Raw genomic sequence first — 18,961 nt, forward strand, 5'->3', positions numbered from 1 at the left:
AAAGAGATCCCAGCAGACGGCAATGACAATGTGGACAACGAAAGTTGTCCGGAAAATGACACTTTGCTAAGATTAAATGTTAGAGCCACCCTCATTCAGCAAAGATTTGGTGCAAATTAGAAAAACTAAACAAATAAAAACAAAACATTGAATTTGCAATTATATCACCACACTTTGTTATTTCTGTTGTTATTATTAGTTGTTGTGATGGTAATGTTGTTCTTCATTCTTTATAGTAATAGTCGTGTTTCTAATTGTTAAGTTTAATTTGTTCATTTGTTGAATTTTTCATTGTATTGAATGCAGAAGTAGAAATTATATATATTTTCCAGTTCACAGAATGTTTTTATTATTATTATTATTAAAATAAAAAAAAGTACATACAGTACAAAACATACCACAATAAATAACAAATTGCAATAACTTACACTGGAACACATTTTAAATACAATGTGCAAGTAAACAGTAAACTCATATAACTAAAAAGTGCAAATAAACAGTCAAACAGGGAAATATAAAGTGCAACCGAAGAGTAAAAAACAGAACATAATACCTAGCAACATAGCTGCTCTTCCTTATTATGCCAGCCATGTTTGCTAGCATCACACTGGCTTTTTAGCCAATCACACTGCTTTAAAATTGCTTTACGACAGTTTGCAGGAAAAGCAGTCTCACGTGACCGCGCTGCGAGCTGCTTCCTGAAACACTCGCATCGCAAGTCCTCTAGCAAGCAGGTGGCAGGCACCTTGCAGTCGCATAACGTTGGTGAAACGAGCCCCAGACAGGTAACTTTTTCAGTTTGTTCTTGACTTTTGGTTTGAATTCAGCGGTGTCCCCTGTGTAATCCAAAAGATGACGGCCAACAATGCCACACCCTACGTTTTTAAAACAAGGGTGCAACGTGAACAATAAACTATTAAAGGCATAGGCAGCCCTTAGGTCTGCCACAGCATGAATGCGGTTAAACATTATTATTACACTAAAAAATGTTTTTATTAAAATTTATGAATGTAAGTGCAAAATAGTAACGCAGGTGCAGACATGTACAGTACATGTAGGCTACATTACTGCAGATTGTTTCCAGTGAAGAACGCTGTGAAATTCGCATCTAGACAGTTGTTTTTTGCAAATATGGACGGAAAACTTTAAGCGTTTTCAAAAAAATCCCAATTCGGCTATATATTCGGATGCTGCTCCATAGCACTCTGCAGTGTTACAAGCGAAGCACGCACGCTTACGTCATCGGTGTCTGTTTCAGGCAGAGTGTCCTCGTTGCCAAGGTGACACAGCTGAGAATTCTTCCTGTGGCATGTCCTGTGGTGTTGTCAGAGTTTCAGTTACGGTTGTATTTTCGTCAACACTCTCCTCAACTACAGAAAACCTAGCTTTTTTGAAGCAACATTACATTGTTGGCTGACTGACAGAGTTCCAAGCATGCTTTAGCAAGCGCACAGCATCTAACACAGGCATTTTATATACACTGAATGTGTACAGGGATTAAATAGCCAAGGTAGAATACAGGGGTAATCACTCAGTAACGAGGTGCAAACAACTGATTGATCGATCTGTCAAGCTTTTATACAGTAAAGTGCTGCCTTTTATATTGAAATATATGTGAATCGCAAGGGAAGGAGCTAAAAACAGCTGACTGGAGGATTAGTGAGAGCGGCTCCTACAGTAATAAGCAGTGTGTGTTACTTAAATCTATGTGAATGGCACATAAGATGGCACAAACACCTAAGTTTGCCCAAAATATACGACATGCTTAACACAGTATAAACAATGCCTTTGTTATTAAAATTAATGGGAATGGCAAAACGCCCAAAATAATTCTGTACGGTGTAAGTGGTGAGTACTATACTACCTTAAGTTTGAGATTGTTGCCCTGTACTACTTCAACTTTCATTTGATACATTGTATTGCTTGTCTGCAAGTCCAACAATATCACCGCCAGTTTAGCCTCCTTAGTTTTTGGACAATTCCCTTCAAACTAGTTTTAGCCAATCCCATGGGTCAGCTTTGTGTTGTAATCCCTTATAGATACTGTCCTTTGGAACAGGTTTAACAACATATGCGTCAATATATTCCTCCATGCTAATAGCCTGATCAAACAATTGTCTGCCGTACCCAAAACGGTCTTCTATACTAATTTGAGAGATCCGATCCAAGACTTATTTGTGTGCTCATCGGACAACTCCCGGTATACTATTTCAACCTTCTGAGCCCTGATGTAGTGGGAACTTACAATCCTGTATTCATATTACTGCAGCTCCTATATAAAATTATATCAATTTTATGCAGGAACTATTTATACCTTGAAAACAAAAGATTGGGTTCGTAAGAGGGATATTTCCTGAACTGTCCCTTCTCCATCTCTATGTTCTTAGGTGGAGCATATGCAGTTGAGCTTAATGCGGGGTACCTCCCGTCTTCTGTCTCTTTTTGTAACAGGAGTTACGATCGCTTTCCTCCTGTTTTTCAGTCTGGAAAAATCCTCCTCCACGCCGGCTCGCCAAACTGCAAGAAAAACACACACCATTAACTTGTAAAGGCAGTAAAAAAAAAAGGTATAGTTTATCGTATTAATAGAATGCAAACAGAGCTGCTAACTCCTGTCTCAGTAGGATGGACACCTGAGCACAGAACGCTGGGCTCGCAAGCACAAGACATGCGCAGCATTTGAAATAGAGACCATTTCCATGATCATTAATGAGTAGTTTCATTAATTTCTACATGTGTAGCTCTCAGAAATATGTTATTATTAAACAGATAATATGCAGATAAGAAGCAGCTAATATACCATGAGAATGGAATACAGGACAACATAGCTGCAGTAGTTTTTGTCCTTGCAGGATATGTTTTTGCCGGTGTTACAGGTTTCTGTGAGATTCTGTGGAATTTTGTCTCTGCTTATCTTAGAGATTTTATCCACCTGTAGTTTTCCCTTATTATATTGTACAAAACAAGTTCATCAGCCAGTGATGCTGTTTCATGCTGCCAGATGTTTTTTTTAGTCTGTGGTTATGACAGTTATCGAGGCAACATAGGCTTTGTAGCCTACCAATCAGGTACTGTAAACACAAGACAACTCTATCTCCTGAGATGAGATGATTTTTAGTATACAGTGTAAAACATGTTTGTTTTGAACAAAAAAAAAATTGACAGGAAATATTATTTAATAAATTGCTCCGTTGTTTTAACACGTTTGTCCCATGACAAACATCGTCATGGGACAAAGCATTTAAACTAGAAAGGAAGGGGGGAGAAATCAACAAAAAAACAGAAGGGAGACCGCATCAAAACAAGAACAACAACTCAGGGCAGACAACCATTAAATGTATTTATCTAAATGTTAGAAGTATCAGAAACAAAATTCTAGAACTTGAAGGTACTGCACTAACAGGTAACTATGATGTGATAGGTGTTACAGAAATGTGGTTGTCTGAGAGTGATGGGGACGAATATAATATATGTGGGTATACACTGTATAGGAAAGACAGGCAGGATAGAAGAGGAGGAGGGGTAGCACTATACATAAGAAACAGTCTTGAAGCCCGGGTGTTAAACCTGGACAAAGAAAATAAAACAGAATCGATATGGGTCAGAATAACAGACAAAAATTCAAAGGGCATAATAATAGGAGCATGCTATAGACCGCCAGATTCAGACGGTGAGCTCAATAATCTGTTATACAGTGACATTAGAAATGCGTGTAGCAAAGGAGAAGCCATACTAATGGGGGATTTCAACTTCCCCCAAATAAAATGGGAAAACCCGGTGGGTAGCACAAAGGATGAAATAGAAATGGTTGAAATGACAAATGACTGCTTCCTAACACAATTTGTCAAGGCACCGACTAGAGGGGAGGCATGCCTTGATTTAGTCTTTTCAAATAACGAAGATAGAATAACTAAAACAGAGGTCAGAGAACCACTGGCAAACTCAGACCACAACATGGTCTCATTTGAAGTGTTTTTTAAAACCCCAAAAGTAATGACTAAAGCTAAGGTTTACAATTTTAGAAAAGCAAACTATGAAGGTATGAAACAGAGACTAACAGAAGTAGATTGGAGTAAAATAGAGAAAACACCCACAGAAGAAGGATGGTTGTTCTTCAAAAATGTAGTACTAGAGGCACAAAACAATTACATCCCTAAAGTAGACAAATCTAAATGTAAAACTAAATTGCCAAAATGGTTTAATAGATCAATTAAAAAAAATATTCAGCGAAAAAAGGCGCTTTACAGAGCATTAAAAAAGGACCAAAAAGAAGTACGCAGAAAGAGTACACAGAACTGCAAATGCAAGTCAAAAAGGAAGTTAGAAAGGCCAAGAGAGAAATAGAAATGAACATTGCTAAGGGAGCTAAAACCAATTCCAAAATGTTTTTCCAATATTACAACATGAGCAAGAGAACATTCAAAGAGGAGATTAAATGTTTAAGAGATACAAATGGCAAAATCGTAGATGAAGAAAAAAAAATAACAAATATATTAAATGATTACTTTTCACAAGTTTTTACAAAGGAAGATACTGACAACATGCCCCACATGTCATCCAGTTCCTATCCAGTTTTAAATAACTTTAGCATAACTGAGGCAGAAGTGTTAAAGGGACTAGGAGCTCTTAAAATAAACAAATCCCCTGGGCCGGATGAGATCCTCCCAGTAGTACTCAAAGAAATGAAAGAAGTAATTTACAAACCGCTAACCAAGATCATGCAGCAGTCTCTTGACACAGGGGTGGTACCGACAGACTGGAAAATTGCAAACGTAATACTGATCCACAAAAAGGGAAACAAAACTGAACCAGGTAACTACAGACCAGTAAGCCTGACTTCTATTATATGCAAACTTATGGAAACTATAATAAGATCCAAAATGGAAAATTACCTATATGGTAACAGGGTCCTGGGAGACAGTCAACATGGTTTTAGGAAAGGGAGATTGTGTCTAACTAACTTGCTTGATTTTTTTGAGGATGCAACATCGATAATGGATAATTGCAAAGCATATGACATGGTTTATTTAGATTTCCAGAAAGCTTTTGACAAAGGCCCGCACAAAAGATGAATTCTCAAACTGAACGCAGTTGGGATTCAAGGAAACACATGTACATGGATTAGGGAGTGGTTAACATGTAGAAAACAGAAAGTACTGATTAGAGGAAAAACCTCAGAATGGAGTGTGGTAACCAGTGGTGTACCACAGGGATCAGTATTAGGTCCTCTGCTATTCCTAATCTATATTAATGATTTAGATTCTGGTATAGTAAGCAAACTTGTTAAATTTGCAGATGACACAAAAGTAGGAGGAGTGGCAAACACTGTTGCAGCAGCAAAGTTCATTCAAAATGATCTAGACAAGATTCAGAACTGGGCAGACACATGGCAAATGACATTTAATAGAGAAAAGTGTAAGGTACTGCACGCAGGAAATAAAAATGTACATTATAAATATCATATGGAAGATACTGAAATTGGAGAAGGAATCTATGAAAAAGACCTAGGAGTTTTTGTTGACTCAGAAATGTCTTCATCTAGACAATGTGGGGAAGCTATAAAAAAGGCTAACAAGATGCTCGGATACATTGTGAAAAGTGTTGAATTTAAATCAAGGGAAGTAATGTTAAAACTGTACAATGCACTAGTAAGACCTCATCTTGAATATTGTGGGCAGTTCTGGTCACCTCGTTATAAAAAAGATATTGCTGCTCTAGAAAGAGTGCAAAGAAGAGCGACCAGAATTATTCCGGGCTTAAAAGGCATGTCATATGCAGACAGGCTAAAAGAATTGAATCTGTTCAGTCTTGAACAAAGAAGACTACGTGGCGACCTAATTCAAGCATTCAAAATTCTAAAAGGTATTGACAGTGTCGACCCAAGGGACTTTTTCAGCCTGAAAAAAGAAACAAGGACCAGGGGTCACAAATGGAGGTTAGACAAAGGGGCATTCAGAACAGAAAATAGGAGGCACTTTTTTACACAGGGAATTGTGAGGGACTGGAATCAACTCCCCAGTAATGTTGTTGAAGCTGACACCCTGGGATCCTTCAAGAAGCTGCTTGATGAGATTTTGGGATCAATAAGCTACTAACAACCAAACGAGCAAGATGGGCCGAATGGCCTCCTCTCGTTTGTAAACTTTCTTATGTTCTTATGTTTTTATATATATATTGTTTGACAAGTCAGTCCCTCTAAGCTGTGCTGCATGACCCTTGAAAGTGTTCATTTCTCTCTCTGTTTGTCTGCCCCCAGATGCATTCTCTATAACACAAAATCTATTTGGAGAATGCAGTGGGGAATTAGGGAAAAAGTGGGTAACCCTTTAACCAATGACACTGCAGTAAGGCAAAATTATGTCATTCATAGTCCCTTGTAATGTAACTGTAATGTCAGTTTTCCACCCTGTAGCGATTTGCTGTACGTTCTTCTTTAAAAAGAATTGAGAGGAATGGTAGTTCCTCGTACAAGTTAGAAAAACTTGTTGGAAACTACCAAGACTTTCTATACAGCTCCAAGAGTTTTGCTGTTTTCACCATGTTGCAGCAACAAAATTAAATCTAGAGTTATGTTCATGTCTATCTGTTCAATCTTTTTGTTCAACTCCAGCAAACAGGGGCATTTACACACTTTTTTTTATTTACCACTGCACCACTGGTTTTACTTGTTTACAATAACAAATAGTAGATTAAACAGCAAAAATTAGCTGATTTACTTTTAATTTATTGACGCCAGCAGGTTTGCTTGCCTTAAAAAAAAACTCCCTGGTCGCTGCGCTCGCCAGCTACTTAATACTGTTCTTTCCTAGCAGAACTTTTCATCTCTGATTCCATTACAGTACAGCATGCTGGCGCGGCGTGCTGCTCTTTCACTTTCTATAAGGCACCTGAGACGCACTGTTATGACTGATTTTATGAATCACTATTTAAATAATTGCACAAGAGAAGTTATAAATATATTTATTTCACGCCTCCACCCGCTGTTTTAATTGTATTTGGATCATTCCAGACTCCACCTGACATGTGAGCACAACAAACTCAGCAATGCATTATCCGCCGTTGGTTTAAAAAATGAAACGGACACATTTGTTATGTAAGGTAGGTTATGTTAGGTAGATGAAAGATTCCTAATACTGTGAAGGTGGCTCTTTTGGTAAAAAAATAAATGAATAAGTAATAATAATAGTTGCCTACTTATTTTGAATATTAACTTTTAAATATTTAGCCGTGCTGTTTTGGGAATAGGCCTATACGGTGTATATCTTTAGTGGCTTATATTTGTTTTAATTAATCATGGCCACAAAGGAATCAGTATACGCTCATTTGGCCCAGAGAAAAATTTTCTTGTAACACTATGACCTGCAATGTTGGATTTGTAAAATATTCAGAACAAAATCCACCCATTGAGGAATACCATCGTACAACTGTCCTCAACACAAACCAGCAGAACCAACATCACAATAAGCCACAGGCCAGACCCCAATAACAGCAGGAACAACAACATTGGGATCAACAGCTAGACAAACAAACTCAAATTTATTCACAAACAGCCAGATCTTCAGGAAATACTGAGCAAACTGCCCCTGCCAAAACAAGCCTTGCTAGATGACTTGGAACTCCACATTCTGGTATGCAGTGCACCAATAAAGTCCAAAACTATTTGGGAAGACATTGTGGATGTCAATAAATTGTACAATGCTTTACAGAAGTTGAAGGAAATCAATCATTTCTAAAAAGACATCATCTTGCCACAAAGCTCTGTCAACTTGCTTACTAATCACAACTTGAACGCATTTCAATGTCATCCTGACAATGACGAAGAAGATGACGATGAAATCACTGTGGAGGAAATAACCAAAGAGCAACCTCACCCCAAAGAACCTTTGTTACATGAGGTTCAACAGGATGAAGAGGCTGTCATTTACCACAATTACACAATACAGCTCATACACAGTGAAAGAAAGAAAGGTACAGCTACTGATCTTTGCCAAATGCTTCACATACAGGCGGACTCTTTGGAAGATGGGGAAAAGTTACATGTTACTTTTGGCGCAGAGAGTACCAGGGTCGTGGAATGCAGCACTTTCACATGCTTCTTTGGGTGGTAGATGTACCTCTTATTGGAGTTTCCCCCAACTCACAAATTGCACAGTACATTAATCAACATGTCACCTGTACCATTCCAAATGACATGATAGCATGAAATGGCAGCAGCATAAATGCAGCAAGTACTGTCTAAGGTCCAAGAAAATCGAAAACAAGGTGTTGATAGTTTGATAGTTTAGATTTCCCAGAAAAGAACAAACCATGGTGGTAATCCAAGATGTTGCTGAGGCCATTGCTGGCCGGAAATCACTTAAACTTCACGGCAAACTTTATGATATACCACAGAGTAGTGCAGAAGTCAGAACCAGCTTGGGAAGGCAATATGGATATTCAGTTAATTGGTGAACAATCTACAGTCCTCAACCGCTACATTACAAAATACCTTTCAAAACATGAAAAGTGTTTTGCCCTTGGCATCATGAATGACATCAACTTAAACAAGGCTCTGGCCACATTAAAATAACTTGTGTGAAATCGTCAGCTAGTCATTATTGAACTAGCTAACAGTCACGCATCCTTATTAATCTCATGCAGACTATTTCCGAGGAGTAATAAGGTAATCAATTGATAGCTAGTTAACGTCCTCGGCCACAATATAAAAGCCTGCAGCTGTGTGCGCTCAAGGTTGAGAGTGTCAAAAAAAAAAAAAAAAAAAAGGCAGTACTGCAGGCAAAAGACACTTGCGGCATTGTTTATTAAAACAAAAATAATGTAAAAGGTTTAAACAAAAACACTTGCTTGCCGAGCAAAAAGAAATAATTCAACAAAACAAATCACAAACACAAAATACAACACTCAGGTCTGGCTGGGCAGTAGCCTTGACGACACTTCTAAGTTTTAGTTTCAGTTTTAGTTTCAGTTTTGTTTTGCTTCTCCTCTCGCTCTCCCGTTCCTCCTCTCGAACACACCCACCCTTTTTGCAGCCAAAGCTGCAGGTCTTTTATGTCATGGCCGAGGGGTTAACTGGCTGTGAATTCTCTCATTACCCCTCAGCCATAGTCTGCACAGATAGTTATTATGCGTGACTGTCAGCTAGTTCAATAATGACTAGCTGACAGTCACGCATTCACACAAGTTATTTTAATTGCCAAACAAAACCTGTGGCTCTTCGCTGTCACATTTGATATAACAATAACAAAACAACACAGCTACGCCGTCACAGAAATACAATAAATAATAAATAAACACAAAATAACGGGCGGAGGGGGGACCCCGTTCTAAAAAACAAATAATGTACAGGGCTCCTTGACCTGTCACAATGGTCAAAACCATAACCATCAAATTTAACAATGGAGTCACCCATACCTTTGAACATTTACACTCAAAGTTTGAAATCATGGACAGAGCAGTTCCCAGTCATTGGTGTTCATGCAATCACCATTCACAAATGCCAGGGTATGACTCTAAAAACAGTTAGGTTGGATCTTGGTAACTCCATTTCCTCCTATGAACAAAGTTTCATTGCACTTTCCAGAGTTACATTCTTAAGCAGTGTCCACCTTTTCAATTTTTGGACCACACCTGCATTAAGGCACCTCAAACTGCAGGAGGGATTTATTGCCCTAAGTTGATAAGCTTGAAGGAAACCAACACGCACAAGGGACACAAGGTAAAAAATCATGCGCATTTAATTCACCGAGCCATCACTAATGTTCAGGAACAGCAAAAGCCTCAATCTTGTAAGAGAAGACTTGCAATTACCCATCCATTCAGAGGCTTGAACAACCTGAATTTCACCTCATGCTATGCAAATACAACATTGCAGTGCCTTCTTCACTTACAAACTCTGAAGGATTCATTAAAACACAGTCAACAAGAGGCTGTCAGGACCTTTGTTCACAACTACAATCCAACTTCCATCCTCAGTATCTCTAACTACTGTGGATATTAGTCGCTTCATAGGATAACCCTTCAATAGAGGTGAGCAGCAAGATGTGGCAGAGTTTCTCACCAAATTGTCTGACATTTGTCCTGAAGTATCTTGCATGGTTTCAGTCACAATAAATCATGACATTCTATGTACTAGATATAAGCACTGCTCATCAAACCGAGAGGTGTTCCATGTTTACTCTCCACATGTACCTGCTGGTACCAATTCCATGTGTTTGGAAGAACTCATTTATAGAAATGACAAATGGGCAACGATTCCTGGTAGCAAATGTAGGCAATGCAAAACTTCTCCAATCATGAAACACCAAGTATATTGCTGTGCAGAAGAGCAAAATTACTGTGGACAACAGGAATTACCAATTATCGTCCATTATCATACACAAAGGGTGTTACTTCAGGACACTATGTGTCTTCTTGCTGTGGGTGCTGCTGGAAAATGGGTGCATGCAAATGATGCACTATTGAAGTCAAGCCATAGCCAAGAAATGCAAAGGACATTTATATGGCCTTTTATGAAGAGATCTAATGCTTTACAAGTGCCTAACACCTCTATATCAAGGAGAATAATGTTTTTCAGCATTAAAATGTGTTAGTATACTACCCTTTAGCACTGACATGCATGTGTACTTTTTTAACCATTCATAACTATCTAGTTTTGTACCTACGTAAATATCAATATATCAATACCTACCAAAATAGACATATTGTTTTCACCACTGATGGATATACATTTGCAACTAAAAGAATACAGTGTTTACACTTTCAATACTGTCAAAATGTCCCTTCTACCATTATTTTACTTTAAAATCTTTAGTCATTTCTCTTATATTACTCTACTTATTACTATCTTGTATGTCTGTCTATTTACCATACACATTCTCTAATATCTTTCCCTTGCTTTAGTCATTATTTGATGAAATAATAAAATAAGTGATATCTATAACAAAAACATTGTAAATGTAAAAAAAACAAGTTAGATAAATGCAGCAGCCATTTAAAGTGGTGATATCAAACACAAAAGCCCAAGTTAGGAGAAGCAATTGGGGAAATTGGAAATGTGCTGGGGCCCAAGATTCACACAATTGTTGTTTCTAACTTGGCTTCTTTTTTTGATCGCTCCTCTTTACAATGAAATGCTCTCTGTACAACTTCAAGTGGATTATGAACATTCCCTTATCAGCTCAAAATTCACATCTGCAACAAAAAACACTGACAATGCACAACCAAAATAAAATGCTCCAACACCCCAGCCCTGGATCTGCAATGCCTGCCCCATCAACTGTCACTTCCTACACTTACCTTCCATTCTCATTATCCCTTGCACTGGCTGCCATTTTTGGTCTTGTTCATCATCTTCATTGTTGGAAAAGTATTTCTTCATGCTCTTTCATGTATTCTTTTATGTATGGGCTAAATGTCTGTCCATGTGTGCCCTGATCTACCTGTGCCTTACCTGCATGTTGTCTGTGTGTCTTCCCAAAGCATACTTGTCTGCGTCTGTGATGACTCCTCTCCCATTCCTTGTCTGTTTTTCTCTCTGTAGTAGTGCTTGTAAGGATAACCAAGAACACTTCAGTCTGTTGAGCACCTTCCTTGGCACGTGTCTCAGCATCCTTATGCTGGTTACAACCCAGTTGATAAGAGAATAAGCATTTCAATGTAAAGTGGAGCGATAAAGTGGAACGATCAAAAAAAAAAAAGCCAAGTTAGAAGCAACAATTGTATGAGTGTTGGGCCTCAGCACCTTTCCAATGATGCCTATTTACTTCATGCTTAACAAGGTTGCCCCAATTGCTTCTCCTAACTTGGGCTTGTGTGTTTGATATCACCACTTTAAACGGCTATTGCGTTTTTTTAACTTTTTTTTTTTTACATTGACAATGTTTTTGTTATAGATCTAATATACAGGAAGACATGTAAAAACAAAAAGGTTTTGGCCTGCAAATATCTGATTACATTACAGTTCTTTGTAAAAGTATTCCATTTTGCTGCACAGAAGTAAAACAGCTGTTGTACTCTATTGAATGGCAAATAAAACGTCAGTACGTAGACTGGGTCCACAAATCTGAGCCTGCACACCACACAACAGCCTATCTTTTATGTTCACATTTTTATTGTTGAAAAGAAAGTAAGATAAACAATTAATTTTCATAATTTTAAAGAGTCACCTATAAACAGCTCACACATGCCTCTGTGCTGTTTAATGCTTTTCCACAGCACCTGGACTGTGTTGTTTCTGCAGCTGTGTCTTTTGCATTCATTGGTTCATAATTACAGTACAATGTGTGTTGCTCAGTAATACTGTAGGTAGGAGAAGGTCATGAGTGTGAAAATTACTGCCGATAAAGAAACTAGTATTAGTGTGTTGGGGGGCTGTGCTGTTACTCAGATGAGAAACAGTGCAGAGATCAAAGCCTGCTGTTTTGTACTCGGTAGCAGCTCTTGAGCAGGGGGTATTTCCCTAAGTCATCAGCTGACCAACAAGCAACAAGCTTTACTTCCTCACCCTTTTTAGTCTGAGTATTTGCTGATGGAAATATTTGAAGTATTCAGATAACACATGCTATACAGCAGTCATATGCACCTGCTGCTCCCCTTTGCTAGGAGGAGTGATCAGCTCTGTTAACACTTGTTTCAAAACTGAAAGGGAAACTTATTGTTTTCTCTCACTTTTATCTGTTATTTGATTAATTGGTTTAACATATTACACTGACTTAACATGCAAAACAGTCATTACAATAGTATGAGATGTTAAACAGGATAGAATACTCAAGAATCACTTTTACAGCAGTCCTCTGTGCTGCACAGATGACGTACTTTAATACATGAAACAAGAGAGAGCCATGTGTCACACAGCTCATTAATTTAACTTTCACAAGATTAGTGTTAAATTGGATAAAAGACCCAGCTGGCCTCATCATTAGTTGCAAAAAGGTAGAAGTCATCCACACATGACTGAACATATATTATTCAGATGATTCAGTAAAATAATATCTGAGCCTCTGAGCTAAGCTTAAGTGCAAACTACTACTTTCTACTGTTGGTGGCCATTACAGAAACACATATGATGTAAGCATCTAGATCATGTCCCCATTGTATGTATGAATGTATGTATGTATGTTTATTTGAATTGTAATAGGTGTGCCTTATTCTCTGAAGTGTTTTACAGATCTTTGTATTTACAGAGTGGGAGTTAAAAATGTTTACTGTCAGAGCTGCTAATGAGTGAGGCTTTTATTTTTTATTTGTATGTGGGTATTATTCTCAGATCTGACTGAAGTTGCTGTCATAATTGCCTTGGGAGTCTGACAATACATTCCTGCCTGGACAGTTTGCAAACCTGCATAAACCAGCATAGAACATAAAGCACCTTACTGTTGCACTGCTCATTTTGGACATAACTTATCTATTCAATACTGTATCTATGGTTGATAACAGGATCTATATAATTTTTAAATGGTTATTTGTATTAGCATGTAGTATGTTAAGATGAATAATTACCTTAACATGGCAGTCAAGATACAGTTTCAGACATGCAGTAGAATGTATCTTACCTGATCATTTCAGGAGCCAAGTTAATGGGTTGGCTAAAATAATAATTTACCTAGCTGGATTGACTTCATTGCAATTTTAGATGGTTTTACATTTGTAATAAATGTTAAAGCTGTATTAAATAACTAACGTGCTGAAACCCATTTTCCTGACATTTCCACAGTATCCATGTTCTTTATGGCACAGCTTGTGTTTGGGGATGTTCTGTAATCTATAACATCTATAACTTTAAGCACACGTTTGAAGAAAAGTACTGTTTGCATCTTTTGTGTTACAATTAAGGCAATGGGCCTGCATACATTATCATGATGGTAATGACTTGTGAATGTAGATAAAATAAAGATGGAGGTATTTATTTTCATTAAAACAAAATCTCTTAAAAACTTTTGTAGTAAATGTGCTTAAGGCAATTATGATTGTCATCTTTTTACCTCTTCATTGATTTTTGTATTTATTTTTACAGTTCATAATTGAAGATATGAAACAGCAACAAACCAACAAACACAGTCATTTACACAGGGAAGATCAGCACATCACTTTAGAGGAATTGTGGAAATGCTGGAAATCTTCACAAGGTTAGTTTGAACAAAGATCCTATTTTTAAAAAAAATATTTAGGTTAATGATCTTACTAAAATAAAAAAAATTTGCACTGTCAACAAAAAGTTAATAGACGTGCACATCCACTAGCTACAGTATGCAATAGCGATGCACCGTTGGAACTAAGGCTGCGCACACACACAGGCTAAATGAGGTTGTAAGTTCAACTTTTGCTCTTAATATGGTTTGTATACACACTCAATTCGGTTTCAAAGGGCAGCGATTAATCCTGTTCGGAACAAGTAACGAGTGTAGTTATTAATTCAGTTCGGTTAGTTAATGCACAGTAACTCTGTGTGTGTGTGTGTGTGTGTGTGTGTGTGTGTGTGTGTGTATTACAACTGCACTAACAGATCCGCACTTGGTGCTCAGTGGATTTCTGCGTAACTAATGATGTAATTGTTTATCAGACATTTCTGTGTGATAAACATGGTAATACACACACACACATATATATATATAAATTCACAAAAATAGGGTGGATAGTTCAAGTGAGGATTCTCAAATATTATAATGAGATGTACTAAAGCAACTGCATCAATTTGTTAACCACTTTTGAAAGCATGTTTTAAACAGTCACAATTAGCAAATCTTAAAAAAAAAGCAGTATGAAAAACACTTTCCCCTAACCATGGCCAATGTTATTGCAGCAAGAAGGAGACCTCAGCAAAAACAAGTGATTTGTAGGATGAGAAGGGTATTTCGTACATTTCAAACACCCACATACCTATTTTTCCCTCAAAGCAGGGTGTACTTACCAGCCTTTAAAACACATTTCTGTGACATTTCTGGTTTCCCCAATGTGCTGGAATCATTAGACTGCACACATTTGCCACATTTTTTATTGTGGGTGAAGGTCGGAGCCCCACTGTAGAATCTGATGGGATTAAAATGTTTTTCATTATTTATTCGAAAAAGTGTTGCATGACTCTTGCAACGCTAGAGATCTTAATAAGAGGATGCAACAAATACTTAAATTAGTATATTGCGGCTCTCAATTAAGTACATCCTACCAAATGTATACTTTGCTAATTGGCACAACGAAAATGCGAGTTGCTGTATGTTTGCGCTGTGTCTGGCCTATCTTGGTACATCTACCCCTGAGTATCCAAACAGTTTGTACTCAACAGAGTAGAGTTAGTTTGTAAAAGGAATGAACACTTTTTAATGAATCCAGATTAAATTTACTCAAGGGAGTTTAGATTTAAGGCCTAATAATCTTTAAATTACATGTGTAGCTGAATGTTTTTGTTTAGTTTTTTTAATGAAAGGGCTCTGATGTTAACCCATTTAATATGGTTGTTGCTTAAAACATAATTCTCTAAAACTGTCCAGCACTTCCTTTCTCAAAAAGTTTTGAAATAAGCACAAGTTCAAGCAAGCATGCATGTCCCTGTCCATTCAGGGCCTTATTTCCATTAACCAACCAGCTGCTTACAATATTGACTGGCATGCTTTGCAGCCAATAACATCCTCAACATCCTTAAGAAAAGCAAGGAATGCAAACTAAGGGACATTCTTCTAATATGTCGCATCAGATATCATGTCTTAAATGAAAATGCATGTTTTCTACAATATCTGTTTCTTTCAAAGTTGCATATTTTTGAGACCTGCATGTGGTGAATGGAAGTGCATGACAGGTTGTTGAGTTATTTTGTTAGCTACAGTACAACAGCTTTAAGGAATCTGTATTTAAATCAAATAGTCTACATGTGGTTTCTGACATTTCAAATACAGTAGCCACATTTTTATATACTTATAAATAGAGTATTAGCAGTCTTGATGAAGGTCTGCTTTTTATATAAATGTATATTTTCAGTGACAATAGTAACGATATCAGTGTGCTACTGCTCCATACCTACATATTCCATGGACTGATGTTGATTCTGTTAAGTTTGCTTTATGGTAATATACATGTATTTAAATGGTATATTAATAATATTTGTAATACCATGAAGGGCTGGCTCAATAAAATGTAATTTTAAAAGCAATTAATAATAATAAATGTAATCATCATCTTTCTATAGCACCTTTCATAGTGGACCACCATCACAAAGCGCTTTACAAGATACGAGAGTAGGGTGTATGAACAATGCATCAGCTGCAGCATCACTTACAAGAACATCTCACCTGAAAGACAGAGCACAAGGAGGTTAAGTGACTTGCTCAGGGTCACACAATGAGGCAGTGGCTGAGCTGGGATTTGAACCGGGGACCTCCTGGTTATAAGCCTGTTTCTTATCGGAATGCCATGTAGAGAAACATACAGTGCAAAAACAACTAACAATGTATTTACTATATCATTTAGAATTGTTTAATCAGTACAAGATGTAAGTGAAAGGCCCTGAAATAATAACATTCATATCCACTACACTATGTCAAAAAACAGTAGTGCGGTGGAAACAAGTTAGAGCCTTCCACTATTTGTTTGTTGTGTACTTCTTCAATTGGCAAGTGACTTTAAATATTTACCAAACTTGTTTACTAGGCTGAGTCAACATTTAAACAAGGTGCACAATTTATACTGAAATATTTGTTTATGTTGTTTGACATGTTAATGTTACAGACTGTTATTGTTTCTATGTTAACATGTACAGTTGACCCTGTCTCTTATGGTAAGAGTGTTTTCTCATAAACACTTTGGGTGGGCAAGAGGAAGCGAAACACACTTTCACCATAAGAGACAGGGTCAACTGTACATATCAACTTCTTATAAATGATGTTCTAATTTAAAAAAAAGGACACAATACATAGTTAAAGCTGTCGGGAGGTGCTTGGATGCATAATGGCTTTAAAGCAAAACTCATTCAGGCTGTGTAGTTCGTCTAAGCATCAGTGAAGTGTTATATTTATGCGATAGAGCCCGTCAATGCAGGCTGTACTGTGTGGTGGATGACCACGACTGGAGTTATGCGACCCGAGCCGTAGGTGAGGGCACTAATGAAATTCAAGGTCATCTACCACACAGTAGCGCACGCATCGTGAGGGCTCTATTGCTATTGGAAAACAATTTATTTCTTTATTTTCTCTTTAAGAAAACTTTAAAACCTATATTTACCTTGAACTTCTGATATTTTGCCAGGTAACCTTTCGCTGAGGAAAATAGTCCCTAAAGTAATTAGAATACATAAACAACATTGACGTAGAGAAAACAGTTTTTATTGTTATTATGAGATAAATTAGCTGTAGGATTGTTGAATAGTTTGTGTAGCTTAGAGTTGGACTTGAAACTTGTTGTTGGAGGCGGGGCGTCATTCAAACAGCCAGGGAGTGGATTGGCTGATGCGGAAAGAACTGAAACAGGTTTTGCAGTTTGACTGGCTGGTTTTGAGGGAGAGTGCTGTTTGGATCCAGCTTTTGACAGAATTGTGTCTTTCTTGTTGATTTGCTGTCCAGTAGCTGCGAATTGAGCCTTCACTATGGTGTCCAGAAAGTATGTTTAAGTAGCTTTTTTATGTTATCAGATTAGTTGTAGATTAGAATGTTAAGGGAAAAAGCCGGTATGTATGTGTGGTGTTGAATGCTTCCTCAGCAGCAGTCAGTCGTTCGGATGGTAGGGTTTCTAAATCAAAGCCAGGGTAGTTCAAGCAGCATCACCTGATCCCCTGCTGTATTGCCTGAATGAAAGGGATATATATATATATATATATATATATATATATATATATATATATATATATATATATATATATATATATATATAGTATAGTTTTCAGCTATGGTGATCTGCAATACCTGTTGGTAAGTTTCATTTTATACCTCTGAGTTTATTTTTTATTAATGAGTTGTAAGATAAATTAGTTTAAACGGTATTCACTACTAACAGCATGACACCCCACTAATGACATTTGAAAACAATTAGAGCAGTAAAACACATTATTAACCAACCAGGCAGAAGGTATTTTGATTTATTACAACAGTTCCGTTCTCTGTGCATGGAAACCACATTTTCACACAATTTCACTAGTAATCTTCAAAAACAGCATGAGTATTTTACGCACTGCTAATTTACATATCAACCCCCACCTTCCCATTCATTTGCATGATGTCAGGTGAAAAGCCCGGTTTATTTGAGTAAAATAAACTGAGCAAACGGAAACCCAAAAAAGCGCTTTACACAAGACTTTTTTCTCTTGTAAATGTCTCGAGTTAAAAAACTAGCTACTAGGTAGCATCCAATATGTCTGTTTCGTGTTGTGTTGTTCTCTCCTGCTAATTTAACAGAATGTTCTCCTAATTAGGATGTGGCGGCTTAAGACTTAAAGGCAAACCGTTAAAAGGAAAATAAACACTGAAACATTCGAGCCACACTTACAAGACTGGGAAAACAATGTGTGCGGTAATCGAGAAAGATCTTATCCTTATGCTAGCGTTGGTTTCAGGATGTAATGAATCAACACCTGAAAGGCAGACACAGGCATTGAAATCTGCAAAGGATTTAAAACATTTTGTGTGACCCGAGACAGGCAAGCATTCATTACTTTCAAAACTGGTTTTGTAAATGCATTATCTAAATGATTGTTATTGAATTACATACTTCCTTTTGTTCATATTACCTCTGCTGGCTTGTACAGTGTATGTAAGGCATACATAATTACAGGAAAGCAGGTCAGAGACAAATAGAAAATTTATAAGTTATGGGCCCTCTTTTAAAAGACCACTATTAGACTGTCCCTTGAGTGGTCTCTTAATACAGGGTTCTGTGTGTGTATGTATGTGTGTGTGTGTGTGTGTGTGTGTGTGTGTGTGTGTGTGTGTATATATATATATATATATATATATATATATATATATATATATATATATATATATAT

At 37.2% G+C, this 18,961-nt stretch overlaps 1 protein-coding gene across 1 annotated transcript in view; it reads left to right on the plus strand.

The window, feature by feature from the left end:
- LOC121323820 (stromal interaction molecule 2-like) overlaps positions 1–18,961 on the plus strand; it is an 82,578-nt gene that overhangs the window by 51,182 nt on the left and 12,435 nt on the right. The window contains exon 4 of the mRNA XM_041265062.1: positions 14,012–14,123. Coding sequence (XP_041120996.1) covers positions 14,012–14,123 — 112 coding nt within the window. The remainder of the gene's footprint in view (positions 1–14,011; positions 14,124–18,961) is intronic.

The sequence above is a fragment of the Polyodon spathula genome, chromosome 1, assembly GCF_017654505.1.
Source record: "Polyodon spathula isolate WHYD16114869_AA chromosome 1, ASM1765450v1, whole genome shotgun sequence".
NCBI lineage: Eukaryota > Metazoa > Chordata > Actinopteri > Acipenseriformes > Polyodontidae > Polyodon > Polyodon spathula.